Raw genomic sequence first — 19,004 nt, forward strand, 5'->3', positions numbered from 1 at the left:
AGACCTGGAACGTTCTCAGCCTGGACATAAAAGTGAATGAAAAGATGTTTGGTAGAGAGCTCCATGATGTGGTCACACTGAACCCCAGGTAAGGAGACTCTCCAGATGAAAGAAGAATGGATGTCGGTTGTTAAAGAGCAAAGACCTTGAAGCATTTCAGAGGACATTGGTCCTGCCACATTTATCACAGGCCCCAAGTGCCAAGGCCACTAGGAGAGGAGAACTTTGAGAGAGGAGCCCATGGCCCCGTGGGGACTTTGGGGCTCGATGCCCAGGCCTGCCTGAGTACCTGCCTCCTGAATTTCAGGGCAGCACTTCTACCTTGGGCATGACTCACACAGGCGGTCCCTGCATGGCTTGAGCTGCCCTTCCAGGAAGCTTTGGTGGCGTGTGACTGATGCTAACTCAGCAGGTGCACAGGACACATGGACTATGAAGATAGAGCTACCCCTTCCTGGATGGCAGAGAGGATGCTTTGGACAGCCGTGGCTCATGGACAGTGGTTGGCTATGGTGGTGGGGCTACCCAGGGAGATCCCACCAGGGACTAGTGAGTCACGGGGGCAGGTAAAGCCATCCCTGAGACTCCAGCATGACAGAGTCAACAACACCCAATCTCAACTAGAGAGATTCTGGACACTGGGCTGCAAGCCACGAGAGCTACAGCTTGTGCTGTACACCTGACAGTCATGGGTCAGGGCTCCTGCTGTGGCACCCAGCCTGCTGAGCATGGAGACATGCTGCTAATGGCAAGTTGTTCTGGTGACAGAAAGTGTGGCTCCACTAGCTCTGATATCAATCTGGTTAGGAGACGGTCTCTCTGTTGACTGAGACCAGCCGTGGTCTATGGGTAACACTGCAAGCAATGGTAGTGAATGACAGTGGATGGTAGTGGATGGTAGTGAGGCGCAAGTTTAATTCAAAGATGTCCTTTGCAGGGACAAGGACTATGACAGCAGTGTGTTACCTGAAAAGGACACAGGCACTCCACTCATGTGGACCCTGGGGCTTCCATGAGCATCCTGGAGAGAAAAACAACTGCAGCATTGTTTTTAAAATCCTCATGTACTTCACTCAGGTCAGGGAGCATTCGCTTGTTGCTTTGGCAATGCCAGGGTGGGGCAGTGCTGCTCTGATGGGATGGAGCCATTGGCTGATGAAGTGGCTGACTTGCTCAGCATCTGAAGACAAGCTCTGAGGATGGGCTTGCTAGTGCGTGGTGAGTATCTGACTGTAAGAGTCGGGGTGCCAACCCCTTTACCTGGCCAAAGGAAACACAGCCCTGAACTTGTGGGTGCAGAGGTGGTCGGGGCAGGGGCCTGACTAGGGAGTACCCAGTTGGTCTTTCCTCCTTTTTCTCATTTTAGTGCCTTTATAGCCATCATGGAGGGAGGCTCCCCTGGACGGGACCCCCAGTGGTCAGGTAGGGCACCAGGGAGTCAGGGTCTCATTGAAAGCCAAAAGAGCATCTGATCCTAGCAGCTGGGCAGAGCATGGTGTCAGACTGTTCAGCTCTGGACCGGAAGTGGCATTCCTACATGGGTGGGATAAATACCAAGTAACAGAAGAGTCGGACAGCGTGTTTTAAATTGATAATTGATAAAGATCGCCCATCACTTCTCGGCCTTTTGGTTAAGATCAAGTGTAGTAAGAATCATCTTCCTCAGACGTTTATGATGTGTATGCACATGTGCATTGAGGAGATGGTTTTAAGGTACACTTGACCCAGGTGGTTGCTCTCCAGGTGAGCACATGCATGCGCCTTGATGGAGGGAAAGAAATGAGAAACTCAGCACCCTTTGCCTCAGCTCCCGCAGCTTGGGGTTTGAGGGGAGCTTCTCTGGGGCCCCCTTCCACACTTGGCTTTCAGAAGCTGACCTCATGGTAGAAGCTTCACCCTGAGCTCTGACCTCAGATGGGAGGCCAACAGATCTGATCCACCACTTCCCAGAAGCCACACAGCAGTCTCTTTGGGGATGTTAGTTTCTTCAAGTCCCAGAAACTGCCCAATGCTGTGCAATCCTGGTTACCAACTCTGGCTGGGCTGACTTCTCAACAAGGTCACAGCCAGGTCTCTCATTCCAGGGAACTTGTTTTATGACAGAGAAGTTCTTTCAGTAACAAGCAAACCCCAATCACAGAGGGTAGGCCAGGCTAAGCAAAGGAAAGATCTGCCCTTGGCTCTTCCTTGATGACAGTTGCACTGGAAAGCAGAGGAGACTGGATGGCAACAGAATTGCACAAGGGAGCAGGGCAGACAGTTCCTGATTCCTGAACACAGGCTTGCCCTGCACACTCCATAGCCCTGGGTAATTTGGGTAGGGTTACAGATGGAGGCATTTAAAGAGCCAGGCAGCCCAGCACACAGACATCATCTGTTATGGGCTGCAGCCAGTGATAGCCAGCACCCTTGACAGTGGGCAAATGGAATGTGGCTGTGTCCCCCACCCTCTGTCCTGAAGGTCAGACTTAACCACAATGGCATGTTAATTCCATCCTTGGGAAGCCCCCAGCCACTCATCCCACCTCTATGTGTTTGCTTCAGCCCACCTGTGACTCTCACTTATCATCTGAGAGGGCACGGTATAGCTTTGTTGTGTAACCACTCCCCTCACAAGCCCCTTTTAAGGCTCATGATGAGGAGTTCCTAGGTCTGTCTTGATCCAGTGCCTGGTCAGGTGCTTCCATTGCTCTGGCTCTACCCAGGACAGCTAATTCCTCTGAGCATGGGCTCTGCGTACGGCTTGGGTATGTTATTTCTGGTTTGTGTGCTGTTGGGAGTTCCAGGAGAGGTGACACCTAGCAGTGATGGAATGTGGGCAGAGAAGCCAGGGAAAGGTGAATGTCTGCAGCTTTGTAAGTGTGTCCAGGTTATTCGTTGCATGTCTCTTAGGATAACTTATATTGTTGGGGAAGCCTTCAGCTTAATGGATGGATTTGAGGGCAATGACCATCTATTCTTCTTTGGGTTCTGTTTGGTTGGATTATGATGGTTAGGTTACCATAAGGACTTATGATTTGCTATTTCTAGTGTGCTGTTATTGCCAAGCTTGATTAATGAAGACTCCTTAATAAAGCTTAGACTTGTCTGGTGTGCTCTTGCTCGCACCCCGTAACACACCCTGATCTTAATACTTTGCTGATGCGGTAGTTTATATTTTTTTTTACACTGAAGTACATTTTTAATAATGCATGTTGACATAAGAATACCAATTTAAAGATAAAATGTTTCTAACCTGAACTTGTGGCATTGTCAGTTAAGTCACTTTTTGCCGTGCCCAGCATCCCATATGCTCAAATCCAGGCTGGTTCACTTTCAATCCTACTCCCTGTTGATCTGTTTAGGAAAGCAGTGGAGAATGGCTCAAATGCTTGGCCCCTGCACCCACATGGGAGGCAATGAAAAGCTCCTACCTCCCAGCTTTGAACTGACACATTTCCCTGTTTTAGCAATTTGTGGAATGAACCAGTGCATGAAAGATCTCTCTCCCCTCTCTCCTTCTCTCTGGGTGAACCCTACTATCACATAAATAAATAAATAAGCCTATTTTAAAGAAATGTTTTTGACCTTGACCACCCGCAAACCAAGCCAGATCTGATGCTCTTCTCCAGCTGGTCGAAGTGTAAGTGACATGGGTGTGGAGAGCAGAGCCGCACCCCAAGATGGCGCTTGTGACCATCACCTCATGGTGCAGAGATGGTAAACAAGTTTTAGGAAGTTACTGAGGATTGGGCCGAGCATGCATGGAAGCTGCATGATGTACACGTGATCAGAGTCATGATTGGTATGCTGGCAGCATATTATGATGAGCTGTATGCAGATTGGTTTATGTTATGCATAAAAACTGTGGGTAACAATAGAAGAAGAATTCCCTTATGTGCAAGCCAAGCGATATGTTGTAACTGCTTTCGCTTTGCCTTTACGCTTGAAGTCTTATGTAATAAACTTTATGAAGAGTGTATACCGTGTTGGAGTCTTGCTCGTGGGACAAGGGACCCTGATACATGGGAACCAAGGGGACTGGACAGCTGGGGAGGGTCCTTCAGGGACAGCTGAGAAGTCAGGCTTCAAGGCTGAGATCAGGAGATGACAGTTCCATATTAAGATACCTGCCTCAGTTGGAGGCTGTAGCGCTCTCTTTTTTTCCCCCTGTTAAGGATTCCCAAAATTTATTTTGTTTTTCCTCCCCACAAAACTCTTGCAGCATGGAGTTTCCAGAGGGGCTGGAGTGCCCTCTGGGACACAGTGTGTGTGCTTTAGCTGTTCATATCTTAGTGAGAAAGAGCTCGTCCCTGGACATTTGTGGGGGATCTAGAGCTGAGAGGTGTTGAAGTCCCAAGCTCATCTCCCCATCCTCTCCCCCCCTGCTGTACCCAGATTTTGAAGTTCCCAGAAGTCATCAGGAGTCTGATGTTGATGCAAACTCATAAGGACAGTTTATTCAGACTGGCCTAGGCTCCCATGAATCACCCACCCGCCCCGCGGAACTGGGGGAGCAGCAGCAGCTGAAGCAGCAGAAGCAACAGAAGCAGAAGAAGGGCCCGGGTTGGACAGCACAGGGTTTTCATACATTTCAGACCAATTCCACACAATTCTACAGTCATGATTGGTCAGTTTAACTGTTAACTTTTAAAAAGAGCAAGTTGGCAGGCTTCTATTGGTGTGTTTGAAGCAAGCAACTTTCAAATAGTACAAACTGGTGGTCTGTTGGGTAGTGAGCAAGTCTTATCTAAAAAGCACATCAGGGGCCTCCTTCCTGAGGAGTGCTCTGCCTTGTCGACCTGTGAGGTGTCACGTAGACTGTCAGGCCTGGGGGGTCACACGGCTCCTCAGCCAAGCAAGCAAGGCAGAAACCACAGACGCAGAAAACACCGAGGTTCCTCAATCCTGCTCAGGGCAGGAATAGAAAGCAGGTTGTTCCCAAAAACCAGGACTTCCTCAAAAAAACTGGGCATCCACACTCCAAACTATGAGTGGTCCAGCCTGGGCAACACCTTCCTTCTGCGTGTTATAAGGGCAGCCTCAGGGTTCTGGAACATTTCCGCCGCACTCCCAGCACCGACTGAGTCCGTGGTCAGCGCAGCAGGTAAGCAGAGAGGCCCTGGACAGCACAGCCAGCACCACCTCTGGGCTCCTGGGGTGCGCCTGGAGAGACAGGGAAGGAGGGTGACAGCTCAGGGAGTCCACCTAGGCTGAGGCAGAGCCCCAGGGCACAGTTCACAGGGCTCTTCCTTCTGTGCAACTCCCTCCTCCTTTCTGGTGCCTGGACCCAGCTCTCTGGTCCTTTTGCAGCTCCGGGAAACAGGAGGGTGTGGCCACGGCAGCTAGTCTGAGTCTGCTGTAACACTTTGTGTGGCCTGAGTCTGCCTCCTGGCCTGAGCCAGCCAAGGGTACCCCACCTTGCACCCATCCCCAGGCCAAGTGCGCGGCTCCTGCTGCAGTGACCCAGGGGACCCTCGTCCCCATCTGGTTTCCCAGCTGGCCTGGAGACACGCCAGTCCTGAAGAGGAAGACTGTGTGGCCTGAATCTCAAACATGACAATGATGAGCCCATCAATTTTCACTGTGTCTTTAGTGGAAATTCTTTTCATGAGCAGTAAGGAGCTATGACACTTTAAAAAAATTAGAAATGTCATGAAGTAATGGAAGCCATGGGTTTGTTGCAGGAGTGACTCTGTATTTTGAACCAGAGGGACACCAATGTGCATTGTTGCATCTTAGCGGTGCCCATGTGGCCATATAACCCCATTAAAATGAAAACCATTATGTCTGGCCTAATGCAGGTGGGAGTTGTAATACTATACCTCTACACCAGGCCAGACAGGTTGAAAGTGATCAGGCTGTGTGGCCTTCACACAGTGATGCCACAAATATGCAAATGATGCTGGTAGGGGTTTGGTGGGGAATGTTCTCCACTCCAGTAGGGACACCCCACTCTCTGGGCAGTGGTGTGGCATGGGACCCTCCCTCCTCAGACTGAGCTGTGCACAAGGTCAGCTCTCAAGGAGTCCCCAGGTTCTAGCCCCTGTGCTCCTACAGAGTGTAGCTGCACTCCTGAGAAAGGCATGAGGGAAAAAGAGGGAGAAGCTGCAGGTGCCAGGATGGTTTGCATGTGTGAAGGAAGCCAGTGATGATGGGCAGGTGGCTGTGTGAGCTATGCCAGCTTGGGCAGTGGTCATTTCATGCCCTCTGTCACAGACATCGCCATGGAGCCACTGAGTGCAGCCAACACCAGTTTTGCCTTGGACCTGTTCCTGGCCTTGGACAAAGACAACCCTGTGGGAAATATCTTCGTGTCTCCCTACAGCATCTCCTCGGCCATGGCTATGATCCTCCTGGGGGCCCGAGGAGACACGGAGGCCCAGCTGTCCAAGGTCAGCAGACGCCTTGTCTTCCCTTGCCCTCCGTGCTGTCAACATGGACTGGCCCATGGCACTGTCCCTGACCCTGTGTAGGGGACCCTATCTACCAGGGCTTTGGGGTGAGGACAGCCTTGCAGCAAAGCCCAGTTTGCATGGCTTGTTGAGCATCTGCTGTGTGTTTTGTGGGCATGCAAGTGAACAAAGCTGCCCAAATCCCCACGCTGGAGACTGCTGCCATTCCCATGGGTAGCAGAGTTTGGGCAGCTGCTCTGTAAGCCATATCCCCTCCTGAGTCTGGCAGAGGCAGGATTGTCTTGCAATGAGAACTTATCCCAGAGAGGGTTGGAAACTTCCAGGGTGGGACCATGCTTCTGGTATTGTGGCAGCAAGTGGAGACAACAGGATGGTAATCCTTTGTTCCCAACCTTCCAGAGAATGTGCATGGCAGATGAGCGAGGCTTTTTTAAAACACAGCTGTTTCACTGTCCCTAATAGTAGGCAGTTGCAACCTGATCAGGCTTTAGCCATGTCCCTATGATTCATCCTCATTGCAATATAAAGCATTTTCTCTACTTTTAAGATTTGTTTATTTTTATCAGAAAGGCCTATTTACAAAGAGATGGCAAGATAGAGAAAGCAAGACCTTTCATCTGCTGGCTTACTCCACAAAAGGTTGCAAAGGATGGAGCTGAGCTGATCCAAAACCAGGAATCAGGAGCTTCCAGGTTTCTAATGTTGGTGTGGGGACCGAAGGATCTGGGTCATGTTCAACAGCTTTCCCAGGCCACAAGCAGTGTTACTGCATGGGGAAAAGATTGGCCAGGAAACGAACTGGTACCCATATGGGATATTGCAAGTGGAACCAGTTGACCCAATGTGCCAGAACCACTATAAAATGTTCTTAAACATCCACGTAAAAAAAAAACAAAACTCATATTATCTGCTATCCTGCATAGTTGTGGTTCCCCTTCTGAGTGTTGTTCTGGGACTTCAGAACCTCAGGATTGATTAGGTTTAAGGGATCGTGGCTGCAAGGACAACCATCTGTGTCCAGTACTTATCGTGGCCTTTGTCCACTATCAGTTTTTGTTCTCTGGATCTCAAAAGCAAAGGACCAGCCAGGCCCCATAAAACCATAGAGAGTTTCTTGACATATAACACATAGGTGTGTAGGAGGTATGGATGCGGGAGATGGGACAGGAATTAAGCTTTGGCCAGAATGCCAAGTTAAAGAGATCATTTTTCAATAAATGAGTTTATGGGTGCTAATGTGGTAGGAGGATAAAGAGGTGACCGTGTGTGATGGAGAAGGATTGGGGTTCTCATCTCCACTGCTGATCCTGAGAGGTTTCCAGACAGCTCATCTGTGGCTCACAACGTGAATATGAAATATTGCTTGTCAATTTCATTGGTGGGATGGGGAGAGAAAAGCAGATCATGGGTTACCACCTACATCCTGGAAAGGAAAGGATGTTCCGAGGCTGCTGTGGTGGTTCCTGTGTCCCTGGGGCTGTGTTGTGGTGTGGGGTTTCCTGAGGCTGGTTGCTCCTTGGACCTAGGAGTCCAGTCCCAAGCTGGGCCCTTCCCATTGGTGGTGAGAAGGCGTTGAGTTGGATGGCAGCGGAATGCTCAGGACTCGCTCTGTAACTCCGGCATGGGTGGCTGTTGGCAATGTGTGTCTTTGGTTCTTAGGCTTTTCATTTTGATGCCGTGGAGGATGTTCATTCGCGATTCCAGAGCCTGCATGCTGAGATGAGCAAGCGCAGGGAGGCCTGTGTGCTGAAACTTGCTAACAGGCTCTATGGAGAGAAAACCTACGCCTTTCTCCCTGTGAGTATGCCGGGCTAGGGATCCCCAGACCCCACTGGACTTGCTTCCCTCACACAGCCAAGGGATGGTAGTGTGTTTATAGGCTTGTGAGCATTCAGAAAACAAAATCAAAACAAACAAATCACCAATCTTGGATGGGTCCATAGAACAAAAAGCCCCTGCCCTCCAGTGAAACTGATGTGGTGGTTTAGTTTCATAATCTCCAGAGTGAAATGATCCCTTCTGGATGCTCTGTTAAAGCAGGAGTGACTTCGAAGCAAAAACAAGTGTTTTTATGCATGTATACATATATGTGTATATATGAACATATTATATATGTGTGTATATAAATGTCCAGTTTGGAAAAAATTAGTAATTTTTACATTTTGTAATATGTGGTATATGCTTACCATGATGAAACGTATACTAAAAATGATTAAGATAATAAATGAGTATGTTTCTTCATAGCATAAATTTTTTAAAAGCATTGTTTCAAGTTTTGTGGCATAATGAAATGGGATCTTTTAGGACAATTTCCATAACTTTTTAGGAAGCTGTTTTACATGCAAAGGTTTTTTAACAGGTTTATGGAAACATGGAATAAATAGATGTTTACTTGAATGTGAAACTTTTGAACCCACATGGAGCTTTATCTATTACACTCTTCCCATAATTTTTTGACAACTCCTTATATGAAACAGAAATTACTTATGCTATTTCCTTTCTATAACAAAAATAGGAATTCTTGGCTTCGACTCAGAAACTGTACGGTGCTGACTTGGCCAGGGTGGATTTTCAGCAGGCCTCGGAGGACGCCAGGACGGAGATAAACGAGTGGGTCAAAGGTCTGACAGAAGGTGAGAGACTGGGCAGGTGTTTCCCTCTGTCCACCTTCCCCACATGTGTCTCCATCCTTGCTCATTCCCAGGCCCCTGCATCCTGGTCCATATACATGGGTGTTCAGCAGGTGCCACTGATCCTGTGCATATTTGACATCAGCAGTGGCTGTTGGTGTCAGCCAGGTCTCCCATGTTAAAAGTGCATCCAAAGGCCGACTCAGGACTGAACTAGGCAGCCAAAACTCTCCCTTCAGCCCATTAATTCACCCAAACTTAAAGCTGACGTTGAAGATATAAGCAAAGGAACTGAATGTGGAGGAGCATCCAGCGTGCTAAACTAAGTGCTTTATAGCACATGGGAGGTTGTGGTGTGAGTTTGCCTGTGTAGGGAATCTGAGCTCTGTGTGTGTGAACTGTCATGGCTGTGAGTAATATATGAGAGCATCTTGCTTAGGTGTGGTGGTGGGGTTGGTATATCTGCCTACCAGACCATTCTGCACAGTCCCTTTGATGCCAGCATATCTACAGTGTCTCCATCACACATGTGGTTGTACACATCGGTGACACTTTTCTTTCCATTGAATGTTCATCTTTTCTTTGATGCTTTATTGATTGAATGATTTTAAAGGCAGTGTTCCACAGACACAGAGAGAGAGAAAGAGAGAGAGAGAGAGATATCTTTCATCTGCTAGCTCACTCCCCATTGGCTACAGTGTCCAGGTCCAAACCAAGAGCTTGGAACTCCATCCTGGTCACCCATGTAGGTGGTAGGGGTTCAAGGACTCAGGGCATCACCTCTGGTCTCACAGGGATATTTGCAGTGAGCTTTATTGGAAGCAGAGCGGGCAGGACTTCAACTGGAACTCACAGGAGATGCTGGTGATGCAGGAGGAAGCTTTACCCACTGAGCTGCAACACTGACCTTTTCTTTCTTCTTCTTCTTCTTTTTTTTCCTTGTAAAGATAGAGTTCTACTTGAAAGACTGGAAGATGTGACGTGAGACTGACATGTTATTAATGAGTGAGCACTCAGCAAGTAAAGCTCATAGATGATCAGATATCTCAGAAGAGAATTTCGGTGCCTTTAGCCTTTGGGTTCGGCTTGCACTTGTTAGAGTGTTGGCTCCTTTGCTTTAGAATCTGGGTCTGCCTGACCCAACTCACAGTGTCCTTTGTATTTTGAGCAGAAACACCCAATAGGCCTTTCCTAACTTCACACCATGCTAAATGAAAATTCAGTGAAAGATACATGTTTGGATTACACAGCAGTGCCAAAAAAATTGCCAGTCACGATTTGAAATTACAACAAGAGAGAGTTTTATTTTATAAGATTTTATATTTGAAAGGCAGAGTTACAGTTAGAGAAGGGGAGAGAAGGGTGTAGGGAGAAAGATTTTCCTTCTCCTGGTTCATTCCTCCAAGATGGCTGCAATGGCTGGGGCTGGACCAGGACGAAGCCAGGAGCCTGGAAGGCTCTCTGAGTCTCCCGTGTGGGTGGCAGGGGCCCAGGTACTTGGACCATCTCCCACTGTCTTCTCATGGAGCATGCAGGACTCAAACTGGTGCTCATATGTGATGCCGGTGTTCCCAGAGATGGCTTACACAGGTGGTTTAACTGCAATGAAAACCACATTGACTTTTTTTTTTTTTTGCTTACTTTTGTCTTCTTTTTTAGGTAAAATCCCGGAATTACTGGCCCCAGATGTGGTTGATGAGGAGACAATACTCGTCCTGGTGAATGCCATCTATTTCAAGGGGAAGTGGCATGAGGAGTTCAAGAAAGAGAGGACCACCGATGCCCCATTCAGACTCAACAAGGTGAGGGGATGGAACTGACCACAGGATACTCTGTACTCCTAAAAACAAAACTCAGACACTAATCAGTGATTTTTCCAATGGTTCAGAGAGAGACCAAGACAGTGAAAATGATGTATCAGAAGATATTCTCTCGCTTTGGCTACGTCCAGGAGCTCAGGTGCCGCGTGCTGGAGCTGCCTTACCAGGGCAAGGAGCTCAGCATGCTGCTGCTGCTGCCCGACGACATCGAGGACGAGTCCACGGGGCTCAAGGAGGTACTGGCCCGCAGTCTCTGGGTTCATGCTCCGTGTGTGGGGGTGTGTTTCCTGTTCATCTTTTCTCTGAGTGCAAGGTGGAAGTCTCGAGCCTCATTGAAGAAATTATGAGTATTAATAGGACATGTGGAATGGCAGTTCCCTTCGAGCGCAATAGCAATAATAATAATAATGACAATAGCTGACAGTTATAGCGCATCTTGTGCCAAGCACTGTGTGCACATCGGCTCATTGAAGGCTCAGAACACTGTTGTGGGACAGGTGCAGTTACAATGCCAATTAGGTGAGGACCTTGCTCTAGTACGTCATCTGCCAGGAGAACCTAGTAGCTGAAGTTATTAGAACTTACATCTGCTCCAGGGTGATTTACAAAATATCAGAGCTTCAGTGGAATTTTTTTTAAAAAAAGCAAAGCATTAATATTTTCTCTTGAATCCTTTATCATTTTTTCCCATGCATCTTCAACCCAATGGAAAAATGAAAAGCTCTCATATAACCTATTCCAGTAGTTCAAATGTGGTAGGTATTTAGTATGTCATCTATGGAAGGAAGAAGATTGGAATAGAGGAAGGATAGTGGAGCAGATGTAGGTTAGGTGGGTTAATGGATAAAGGCATAAAGGGATGGATCCATGGAGGATGGATGGATGGATGGATGGATGGATGGATGGATGGATGAATAGGTGATTGTATGTGTGGGTAGATGGATGGATAGTTGAGTGGTTGACTAAGTGACTGGGTGTCTGGGAGGGTGGGTGAAATGGTTCAGGGTAGAAGGATGATGGTCTGGTGATATCCAAACTGTCCATGCTTGGCCCTGTGTGGACTTGAAATTTAGAACTGTTGTATTTCACCAACTGCCAGAAAAGAGATGAAATTCTCCAAACATGCCATCTGTTTGCCTACAATGCAGAAAGAAAAGTAACAGCTACTGTTAGGATGCTTCCATCTGTTTAAATAATGCTTTCTTGTTTCACTTTCGCATCACTAATTCCATCTTTTCCCCACTCTAACTTCAGATCGAGAAACAACTGACCTTGGAGAAACTTATTGAGTGGACCAAACCTGAGAAGATGTGCACCATTAACGTCCATGTCAGGTTGCCTAGGTTCAAACTGGAAGACAGCTACGTCCTCAACTCCCATCTGGTCCGCCTGGGTGTACAGGATCTCTTTAGTAGAGGCAAGGCTGATCTGTCTGGCATGTCAGCAGCCAACGATCTTTTTGTCTCAAAAATTGTCCACAAGTCCTTTGTGGAAGTGAATGAAGAGGGCACAGAGGCAGCAGCAGTCACCACAGTCAGGATAGGCTCTGCAAGGCGTTGTTGCAGAGTGAGGGCAGAGCAGACCTTCACTGCCGACCATCCATTCCTTTTCTTGATTAGACACAATCCCACATCGAACATCCTGTTCCTTGGCAGAGTTTGTTCTCCTTAGGAGAAAGACAGTGGAAATAGATGGTCACATTTAAAGCTTTCCTCCAGCTGCATGCTTAATGTCACAGTTGTCACATATCTTTGCCAATAACAGTATTCAGAAACAGAGCTTTATTTCATCTATATTTGTCCTTGTTGATTTTTTATTCCCCTGAGTACATATCTGCTTTCAATATATATGAATAAAGATTTTAAATGTGTAAGTCATACATACATACCAACATACATCAAAAATGTATTTATTTGGAAACCAAAGGTATAGAAAAGAGGGAAAGAAGTAGACAGAGAGAGGGAAAACTCCTCTCCCTCCACTGGTTCACAAAGGGGCAGGGACAGACAGCAGCTAGGACCCAGGAACTTTATCTGGGTCTTGAATATGGCTTAAGGTGCCCAAACACTTGCATCATCTTCTGCTGCTTTTCCCAAGGAGTTTGGTTAGGAACAGAATCAGAAATGGAGGACTCAAACTGACACCCAAATGGGTTCCAGATTTATGCACTGTAGCTTTACTAAGTATTCCACAGTGGCAGCCTCGTTTTTACATTAGAAAGATCCCCTCTTAAGCAGGACCCTCAGGGCATGCCCCACATGGGGACTCTGAGATGGTGTCAGGTGGCTGTCCTCCATCCCAGAGTATGAACATGATTAGGAGGCTGGGTGTGGCTTCTCCCCTTAACTCCTCCCTTTTCCCAGATACAGGAAGGAAAAAGAGGATGTACAAATGATGGTCCCACCCACCTTCCTGTAGCCCTTAACCTTTGACTCTAATCAACTATGTAAAAATCACCCAAAATAAGAACAATTATCTTAAAAAAATTTCTTTGAAAGGCAGCATAGTTCAGGTGCAGGAGAAGGAGAAACAGACCTCCCAGTTCCTGGCTCACATCCCACTGGTTGTAATAGCCCAGGTTGGCCAGAGTAAAGCCTGCAGAACCCTGGAGCTCCATCTGGGTCTTCCAAGTAGGTGGCAAGGCCCAAGAACTTAGGTCATCTTGGGCTGTTTTCTCAGGAGTGTTAGCATTGAGCCGGATGGAAAACAGAAGAGCTAAAATTCAAACTGGTGCCCTCAGATGGGATGCCAGTGTCTCATTAACTGATTAATCTGCTATATCACAATGTCAGTCCCCAAATTTAAAAAGTTTAAAAGTGATAATGATAATATAAATAAACAGAAATATAAATAAAATGGCATAGAAGTTGGGGGTGATGGAATTAAAAATTCTAAGTTCCGGGGCCCTGCGTGGTAGCCTAGTACTCAAGTCCTCACTTTGAATGTGCCAGGATACCATATGGGTGCCAGTTCTATTCCCAGTAGCCCCACTTCCCATTGAGCTCTTGCTTGTGGAGCGGGAGAGCAGTTAAGGATGGACAAAAGCATTGAGAACCTGAAAACATGTGGGAAACCTAGATGAGGCTTCAGGCTCCTAGCAATGGATTGGCAACCAGTGGGCATGAGATCTGGCCTTGGGAGAGATTGTGGTACTCTCACAAAAAAAGAGTAAAAAAAATAGTAAAGAAAAAGAGAGAGAGAGAGAGAGAGAGAGAGAGAGAGATCAGTGTTGAGGCATAGTGGAGAGAGCTGCCTCATAACGTCACCAGCATCTACTGTGAGTGCCAGTTGAAGTCCTGCTCACCTGCTTCCAATCCAGCTCGCTGCTAATGCCCCTGGGAGAACAGCAGGTCATGGCCCGACTGCTTGCAATCCTCCCACCTGCACAGGAGACTAGCATGGAGATCCAGGCACTTGGTTTGGACCTGGACACTGTAGCCATTTGGGGACACAGGTCTAATGAAATTGTTGCATTGTTTTGCTTCTTCAAATAGGTTGCTGCCATGTCCTTTGCCAACCTAGACTCTTTCTTCCTCTGAAAACAGTCAGGAAACACTGTTCCCCGTGTTGTTGTCCATGCAGACCTAGTCTTCCAGGTGGGGGCAGGGAGAACTGACACATATACAGGTTGGTGGTGCCTAAGCATCCCCAGATTATAAAGTAGAAAAAGATCACTTGCCCTGGATGCTCAAGGCTGTGCTGATCCAATGGTGGACCTGGGAGGCAAGGAGACTTCAAGGCCAGGAAATCCAGTCTGTGTGTAGGGGCTGTGGCAGCAGCTGAATCCTCGGGACGAGGGCAGAGTAGATGGAGAGTGAACGAATCTGCTCCTGATTATCCTGCTGTCCCCAAAGAACTTACAGCATCACATATTACATGTTGCATGGAACAAAAATGGTTTTCTAGAGCAGAGAAGGGAAAACAATTTTTGAATCTCTGGGAGGCAGGTTGTTCAGCTCAGACACCTGCACCCTACCACAGGGAAGGCAGAGTAAGTGGGTGAGCTGGACTCCAGCTCCTGACTCCAAAACCTTGGCAGGCCATGGTCAGGGCTGAACTGATTGGGTCCCAAAATAGACTCAGGCTGCATTCTAAACATGTTCTGTGGTCCCTTCTGTGAACTTGTGAGGACATTTGGGGAGTGGACCAGTGAAGTGTTCATGTGGCATATCCATATTCAAAGATTAAGATTGGAAACTGGTGCTGTGGCACAGTGGAATAAGCTATAACGTGCAGCATCAGAATCCCATATGGATGCCGGCTCAAGGCCCAAGACCAGAAGAGGATGCTTAAGTGTTTGCTGTCTTGCCACCCACATAGGAGACCCAAATGAAGCTTCTGCCTGGCTCAAGCCCTGGCTGCTGCACTCACCTGGATACAAGAGTGAAAACATGACTGCTCTTTGGTAGCTTGTGTGTAATTAGGAAACAGCTCTCCAGGTACTGACTCAGTAAGCGACCAGTTCTGTTGGCAATGGCACCAGTGAAGTGACTCATTGGTGAGCAGTGACACCAACTCAGTATCAAGGGCACAGATAGCAGCAACTGCTGTCCTCAGTGCAGAGTGCTGCTAACTGGCAAGCTCCCTTCCCAACATTAGTTAGTGAACTGGAATACTGGGTGATGAAGTGCTGCTCTGCTTTGGATCCAGCCCCTTCTTAATGATGTGGGAAAGCAGAGGAGGATGGCCCAAGGCTTTGGGCCCCTGTTTCCTACATGGGAGGGAGACTTGGATGAGGCTCCTGGCTTCAGCCTGGCTATTGCAGCCACTTGGGAGTTGAGCCAGTTGATGGAGATGTTTTTCTCTCTGAGTGTATCTCTCTGTAGCTCTGCCTTGCAAATAAACATGTCTTTCAATGAAAAAAAAATTTAGGGGACACGATCATTCCACAGTTTCCAGATACGTACTATAGTTTGATGATTTGTCCACTTTTTGGGCCTGAGTTTGATGTTCGTCATGAACACAAGAATCAGTCAATGTTAGCTGATCTAGTCGTGCTCACATGTTGACATTATCCAGTAGGAACAAAAGCAACATCTAAAAGCAGCAAAACAAAACATGAGAAGAAACACCAGAAAAAAAAAAACAAAATAATCTCAGAAGAAATTATCTTTAATAGTTTTGACAAATGGTGAGAAGGCTTCTGGAAGACTCAATCTGACTTGATGAGAGATTTCTGTTACAAAACCAGAGCACGATCCTTTGTGGTGGAATGCTAGAAGTGTCTCCATCAACAACAAAGCCCAAACAAGGACACCTGCTCTCACCCACAGCATCCCGTGGTTTCCTAGTGCTGCAGATTGTAAAGTGAGTCACAGAATGAGAACTGAATCTTGGATATCAGAAAAAGAGAAATGAAGGACCAAGGACATCAGAGAATCAACTGATCATGATAGCTAATCAAGGAGGCCAACAGGATAGGCAGATTCAAGGTAAATATTCAAAAAGTAATGGCTTTCCTATGGAATGGTAAGTTAGAAATTAAAACAAAGTCTTTGCTTTAAAAAAAAAAGTGTCACCAAAATTTAAAATATCCAGAAGTTAGCAGAAGTTCAAGAGCACGAACATGACTTGGAAACATTAGTGAAAGTTATCATTTAAAATTTATCTGAAAGGCAGAGAGACAGAGAGGCTGAGTGCTGGCCCTAATCTGCATGCTCACTGCTCAATGGCCAGGGCCGGGCAGGCTGCAGGTAGGAAAGGACACACAATCCAGGTCTCTCAGTTGGGTTTAGGGATGCAGACACTTGATCCTGCCAGGGTATTCGTTATTAGGAAGTTGGAATGAAGAGCAAAGGCAGGACTCACAGCCAGGCCCCCTAACATGGGATGAGGTGGGCCGAATGTGCATACCCAGAAATACATTTTCCTAAAGTGGAGAAATTGGGAAAGAGGAGTGGCTCTAAAGGGTTTTCATGAGAATGACTTTGGCTCAGATACAGGCAAGCAGGCTAGTGAAACAAGCTGTCAGGCAACAAATCTGAGAGAATCTGTTGGGGCTCAGTGTGTAAGATTGATGGAGTACCTCAAATTCAGGTAAGAGATAGTCTCGCTGGATCTTACATTACACAGTAGTGATAAGGCCAGCCCTCTGGCATAGCAGTTAAAACCATTGCCCGTGGTACCAGTACTCCCTATGCTTTGAGTCCTGGCTACTCCATTTCAGATCCATCTCCCTGCTAAGGCGTCTGGGAGGCAGTGAGAGAAGTGTTGGGAAGCTGCCAGGCTTTGGGAGGGTCGGGGAAGTAACTCAAAGTCTGCCACCCACTGTGCCCCATACTTCTCCCCCACCTGGATACTCCTAGTGAACAAATAAGCAAGAACAAATATGACAGAACAATATGACAGAACTTACCTGAGATCTGCGAGTCCTTCTTGTGAAATGATTGAACCTGAACGGAGTTCACAGGAATCTTTAAAGTGCAGCCATGCCAGTTGGAGGTTTTGGTTGGTCTGGGGGAAGAATGGGGAGGACTGGGAGTTGAAGGGATCTCTGCTCTCCCTGTGAAGGAAAGCCAGAAGATGTGGCAGCAGGGAGGGGCGGAGTGGGAAGGTAACAGGGGCTGTCCCTCTGTCAGGGACTTTGTCTTCTCTGCTCTGTACCGGGCCTCAGCAGGACACACAGCAGTGAGCAGTGGCAGGGGTCTTCCCAGATACATAGCAAGAACTTCTGATCTCACAGAAGGCTTAGAACGAAGAGCCATCAGGATTCTGATGCTAACTCTTTCAGAACCTGGCAGCAAATAGAAGTTTCTCCTCCTCCCGTGACAGCAAAGTTGACCGAGTTGGCTTCCAGTGACACCTTCCCGACAGTCGCTTTCTGTGAGAAGATACGGATGGTCCTGATACTGGTCTGACTCTGTGTCCTCTGTCTATGAGACCAGCTTCCAAGGAACAGCTCCTTGTCCTGGACAGCCCAACGGGCACCTCTGACACTGCCACCTGGGCAGGTGGTATTGGAAACAACACTTCCTGCCCCTTGCTGTCATCCAGGGAGGCAGAAGCCTGCTGCTCACACTGGTGAGTGTCCTTGGTCATGTGACACCTGCTCCTGGTCTGAGGTCATGTACTCTCACTGGTGTTGACTGGTCTGAGCCGCACCAAGGCAGCCTGGGGCATATTGATTCCTAGCAGTGGCTGCTAGCACTGGTGTTAGACAATGCTGTGACCAGCCAGATGCTAACTATGACATTCCAATTTCCATTTTCCATTCCATTGACATTCCAATTTCCAATTTCCATTCTCATTCTGTGACTCACTTTACAATCTGCAGCACTAGGAAACCACGGGATGCTGTGGGTGAGAGCAGGTGTCCTTGTTTGGGCTTTGTTGTTGATGGAGACACTTCTAGCATTCCACCACAAAGGATCGTGCTCTGGTTTTGTAACAGAAATCTTATGGCATGGTTGTCATGCTATCAAAAATTGTAGTTGATTCAGCTGTGCACTCCAAAGTCAAACTACACATCCTATGATTTTTCCCTGTCATCAGGATCTGAGTCCACTGGTCTAGTAGAGATGTCCACCAGAGACCTGGTGTGGGATGATCTCAGACTAGACTCCTGTGTATACCGGCCAGTGCAGGGTCAAGTTCAGAACATGAATACTATCCCTCAAGAGCTGGCCAGCAAGAGGCAGTGCCGGGATCCAGCCCCAGCTGTTCTGACATAGGAGCAAGAGTTGAGTTCCAGCATACGTTGCTGCTTGCTCCACTTCTGTTAATATTCCAACTTCCAACCAACCCTCACCCTCTCTTATTTAGGCTTCCACCAGTAGGAACAGTCAGCCAAGCCTGGCTCTTCCATGATTTGACTCACATGAGGCCCACAGGTGTTGTAGCCCTGCCTGGTCTGGTCTGCCCCTATCCCAACTCATGCTCTCCAGCAGGTAAGGTGTTCCAACAGGGGGCCCTCCACATTCCCCCTACCAGCTTTACCCCTTCCCTCCCTGGTTCCTACCTGTGCTGGTTGGGAACTGCAGCCCTGTCTGGCATGGCCTGCCTCGCCTAGGCATTTGTCAGTGGATGCTATAGCCTGGCCCGGCCTGGCACACCCCCAATTCCAGCTGACACTGGTGAGGGTTACAGTCTAGCCCAGCCCAGCAGGCACCCAATCCCAGCCGTAATGTGTACTGGTATGTGTTGTGACCAAACCTGGCCTA

The 19,004-nt window shown here is 47.8% G+C and overlaps 2 protein-coding genes across 3 annotated transcripts in view; one reads left to right on the forward strand and one right to left on the reverse strand.

Moving 5' to 3' along the window:
• The window catches only part of LOC121167772 (leukocyte elastase inhibitor-like), a 70,275-nt gene that overhangs the window by 23,083 nt on the left and 28,188 nt on the right, over positions 1-19,004 (reverse strand). The window lies entirely within an intron of this gene.
• On the forward strand, positions 5,053-12,583 carry LOC121167773 (leukocyte elastase inhibitor A-like). The gene is made up of 7 exons (XM_040997358.1): positions 5,053-5,086; positions 6,199-6,374; positions 8,055-8,192; positions 8,911-9,028; positions 10,685-10,827; positions 10,914-11,081; positions 12,100-12,583. Exons 2-7 carry the CDS (start codon positions 6,207-6,209, stop codon positions 12,514-12,516), a joined length of 1,152 nt encoding a protein of 383 aa, XP_040853292.1. The 5' UTR covers positions 5,053-5,086; positions 6,199-6,206; the 3' UTR covers positions 12,517-12,583.

This window comes from Ochotona curzoniae, unplaced genomic scaffold (genome assembly GCF_017591425.1).
Source record: "Ochotona curzoniae isolate NIBS_2020 unplaced genomic scaffold, NIBS_Ocur_1.0 patch426, whole genome shotgun sequence".
Taxonomy (NCBI): Eukaryota; Metazoa; Chordata; class Mammalia; order Lagomorpha; family Ochotonidae; genus Ochotona; species Ochotona curzoniae.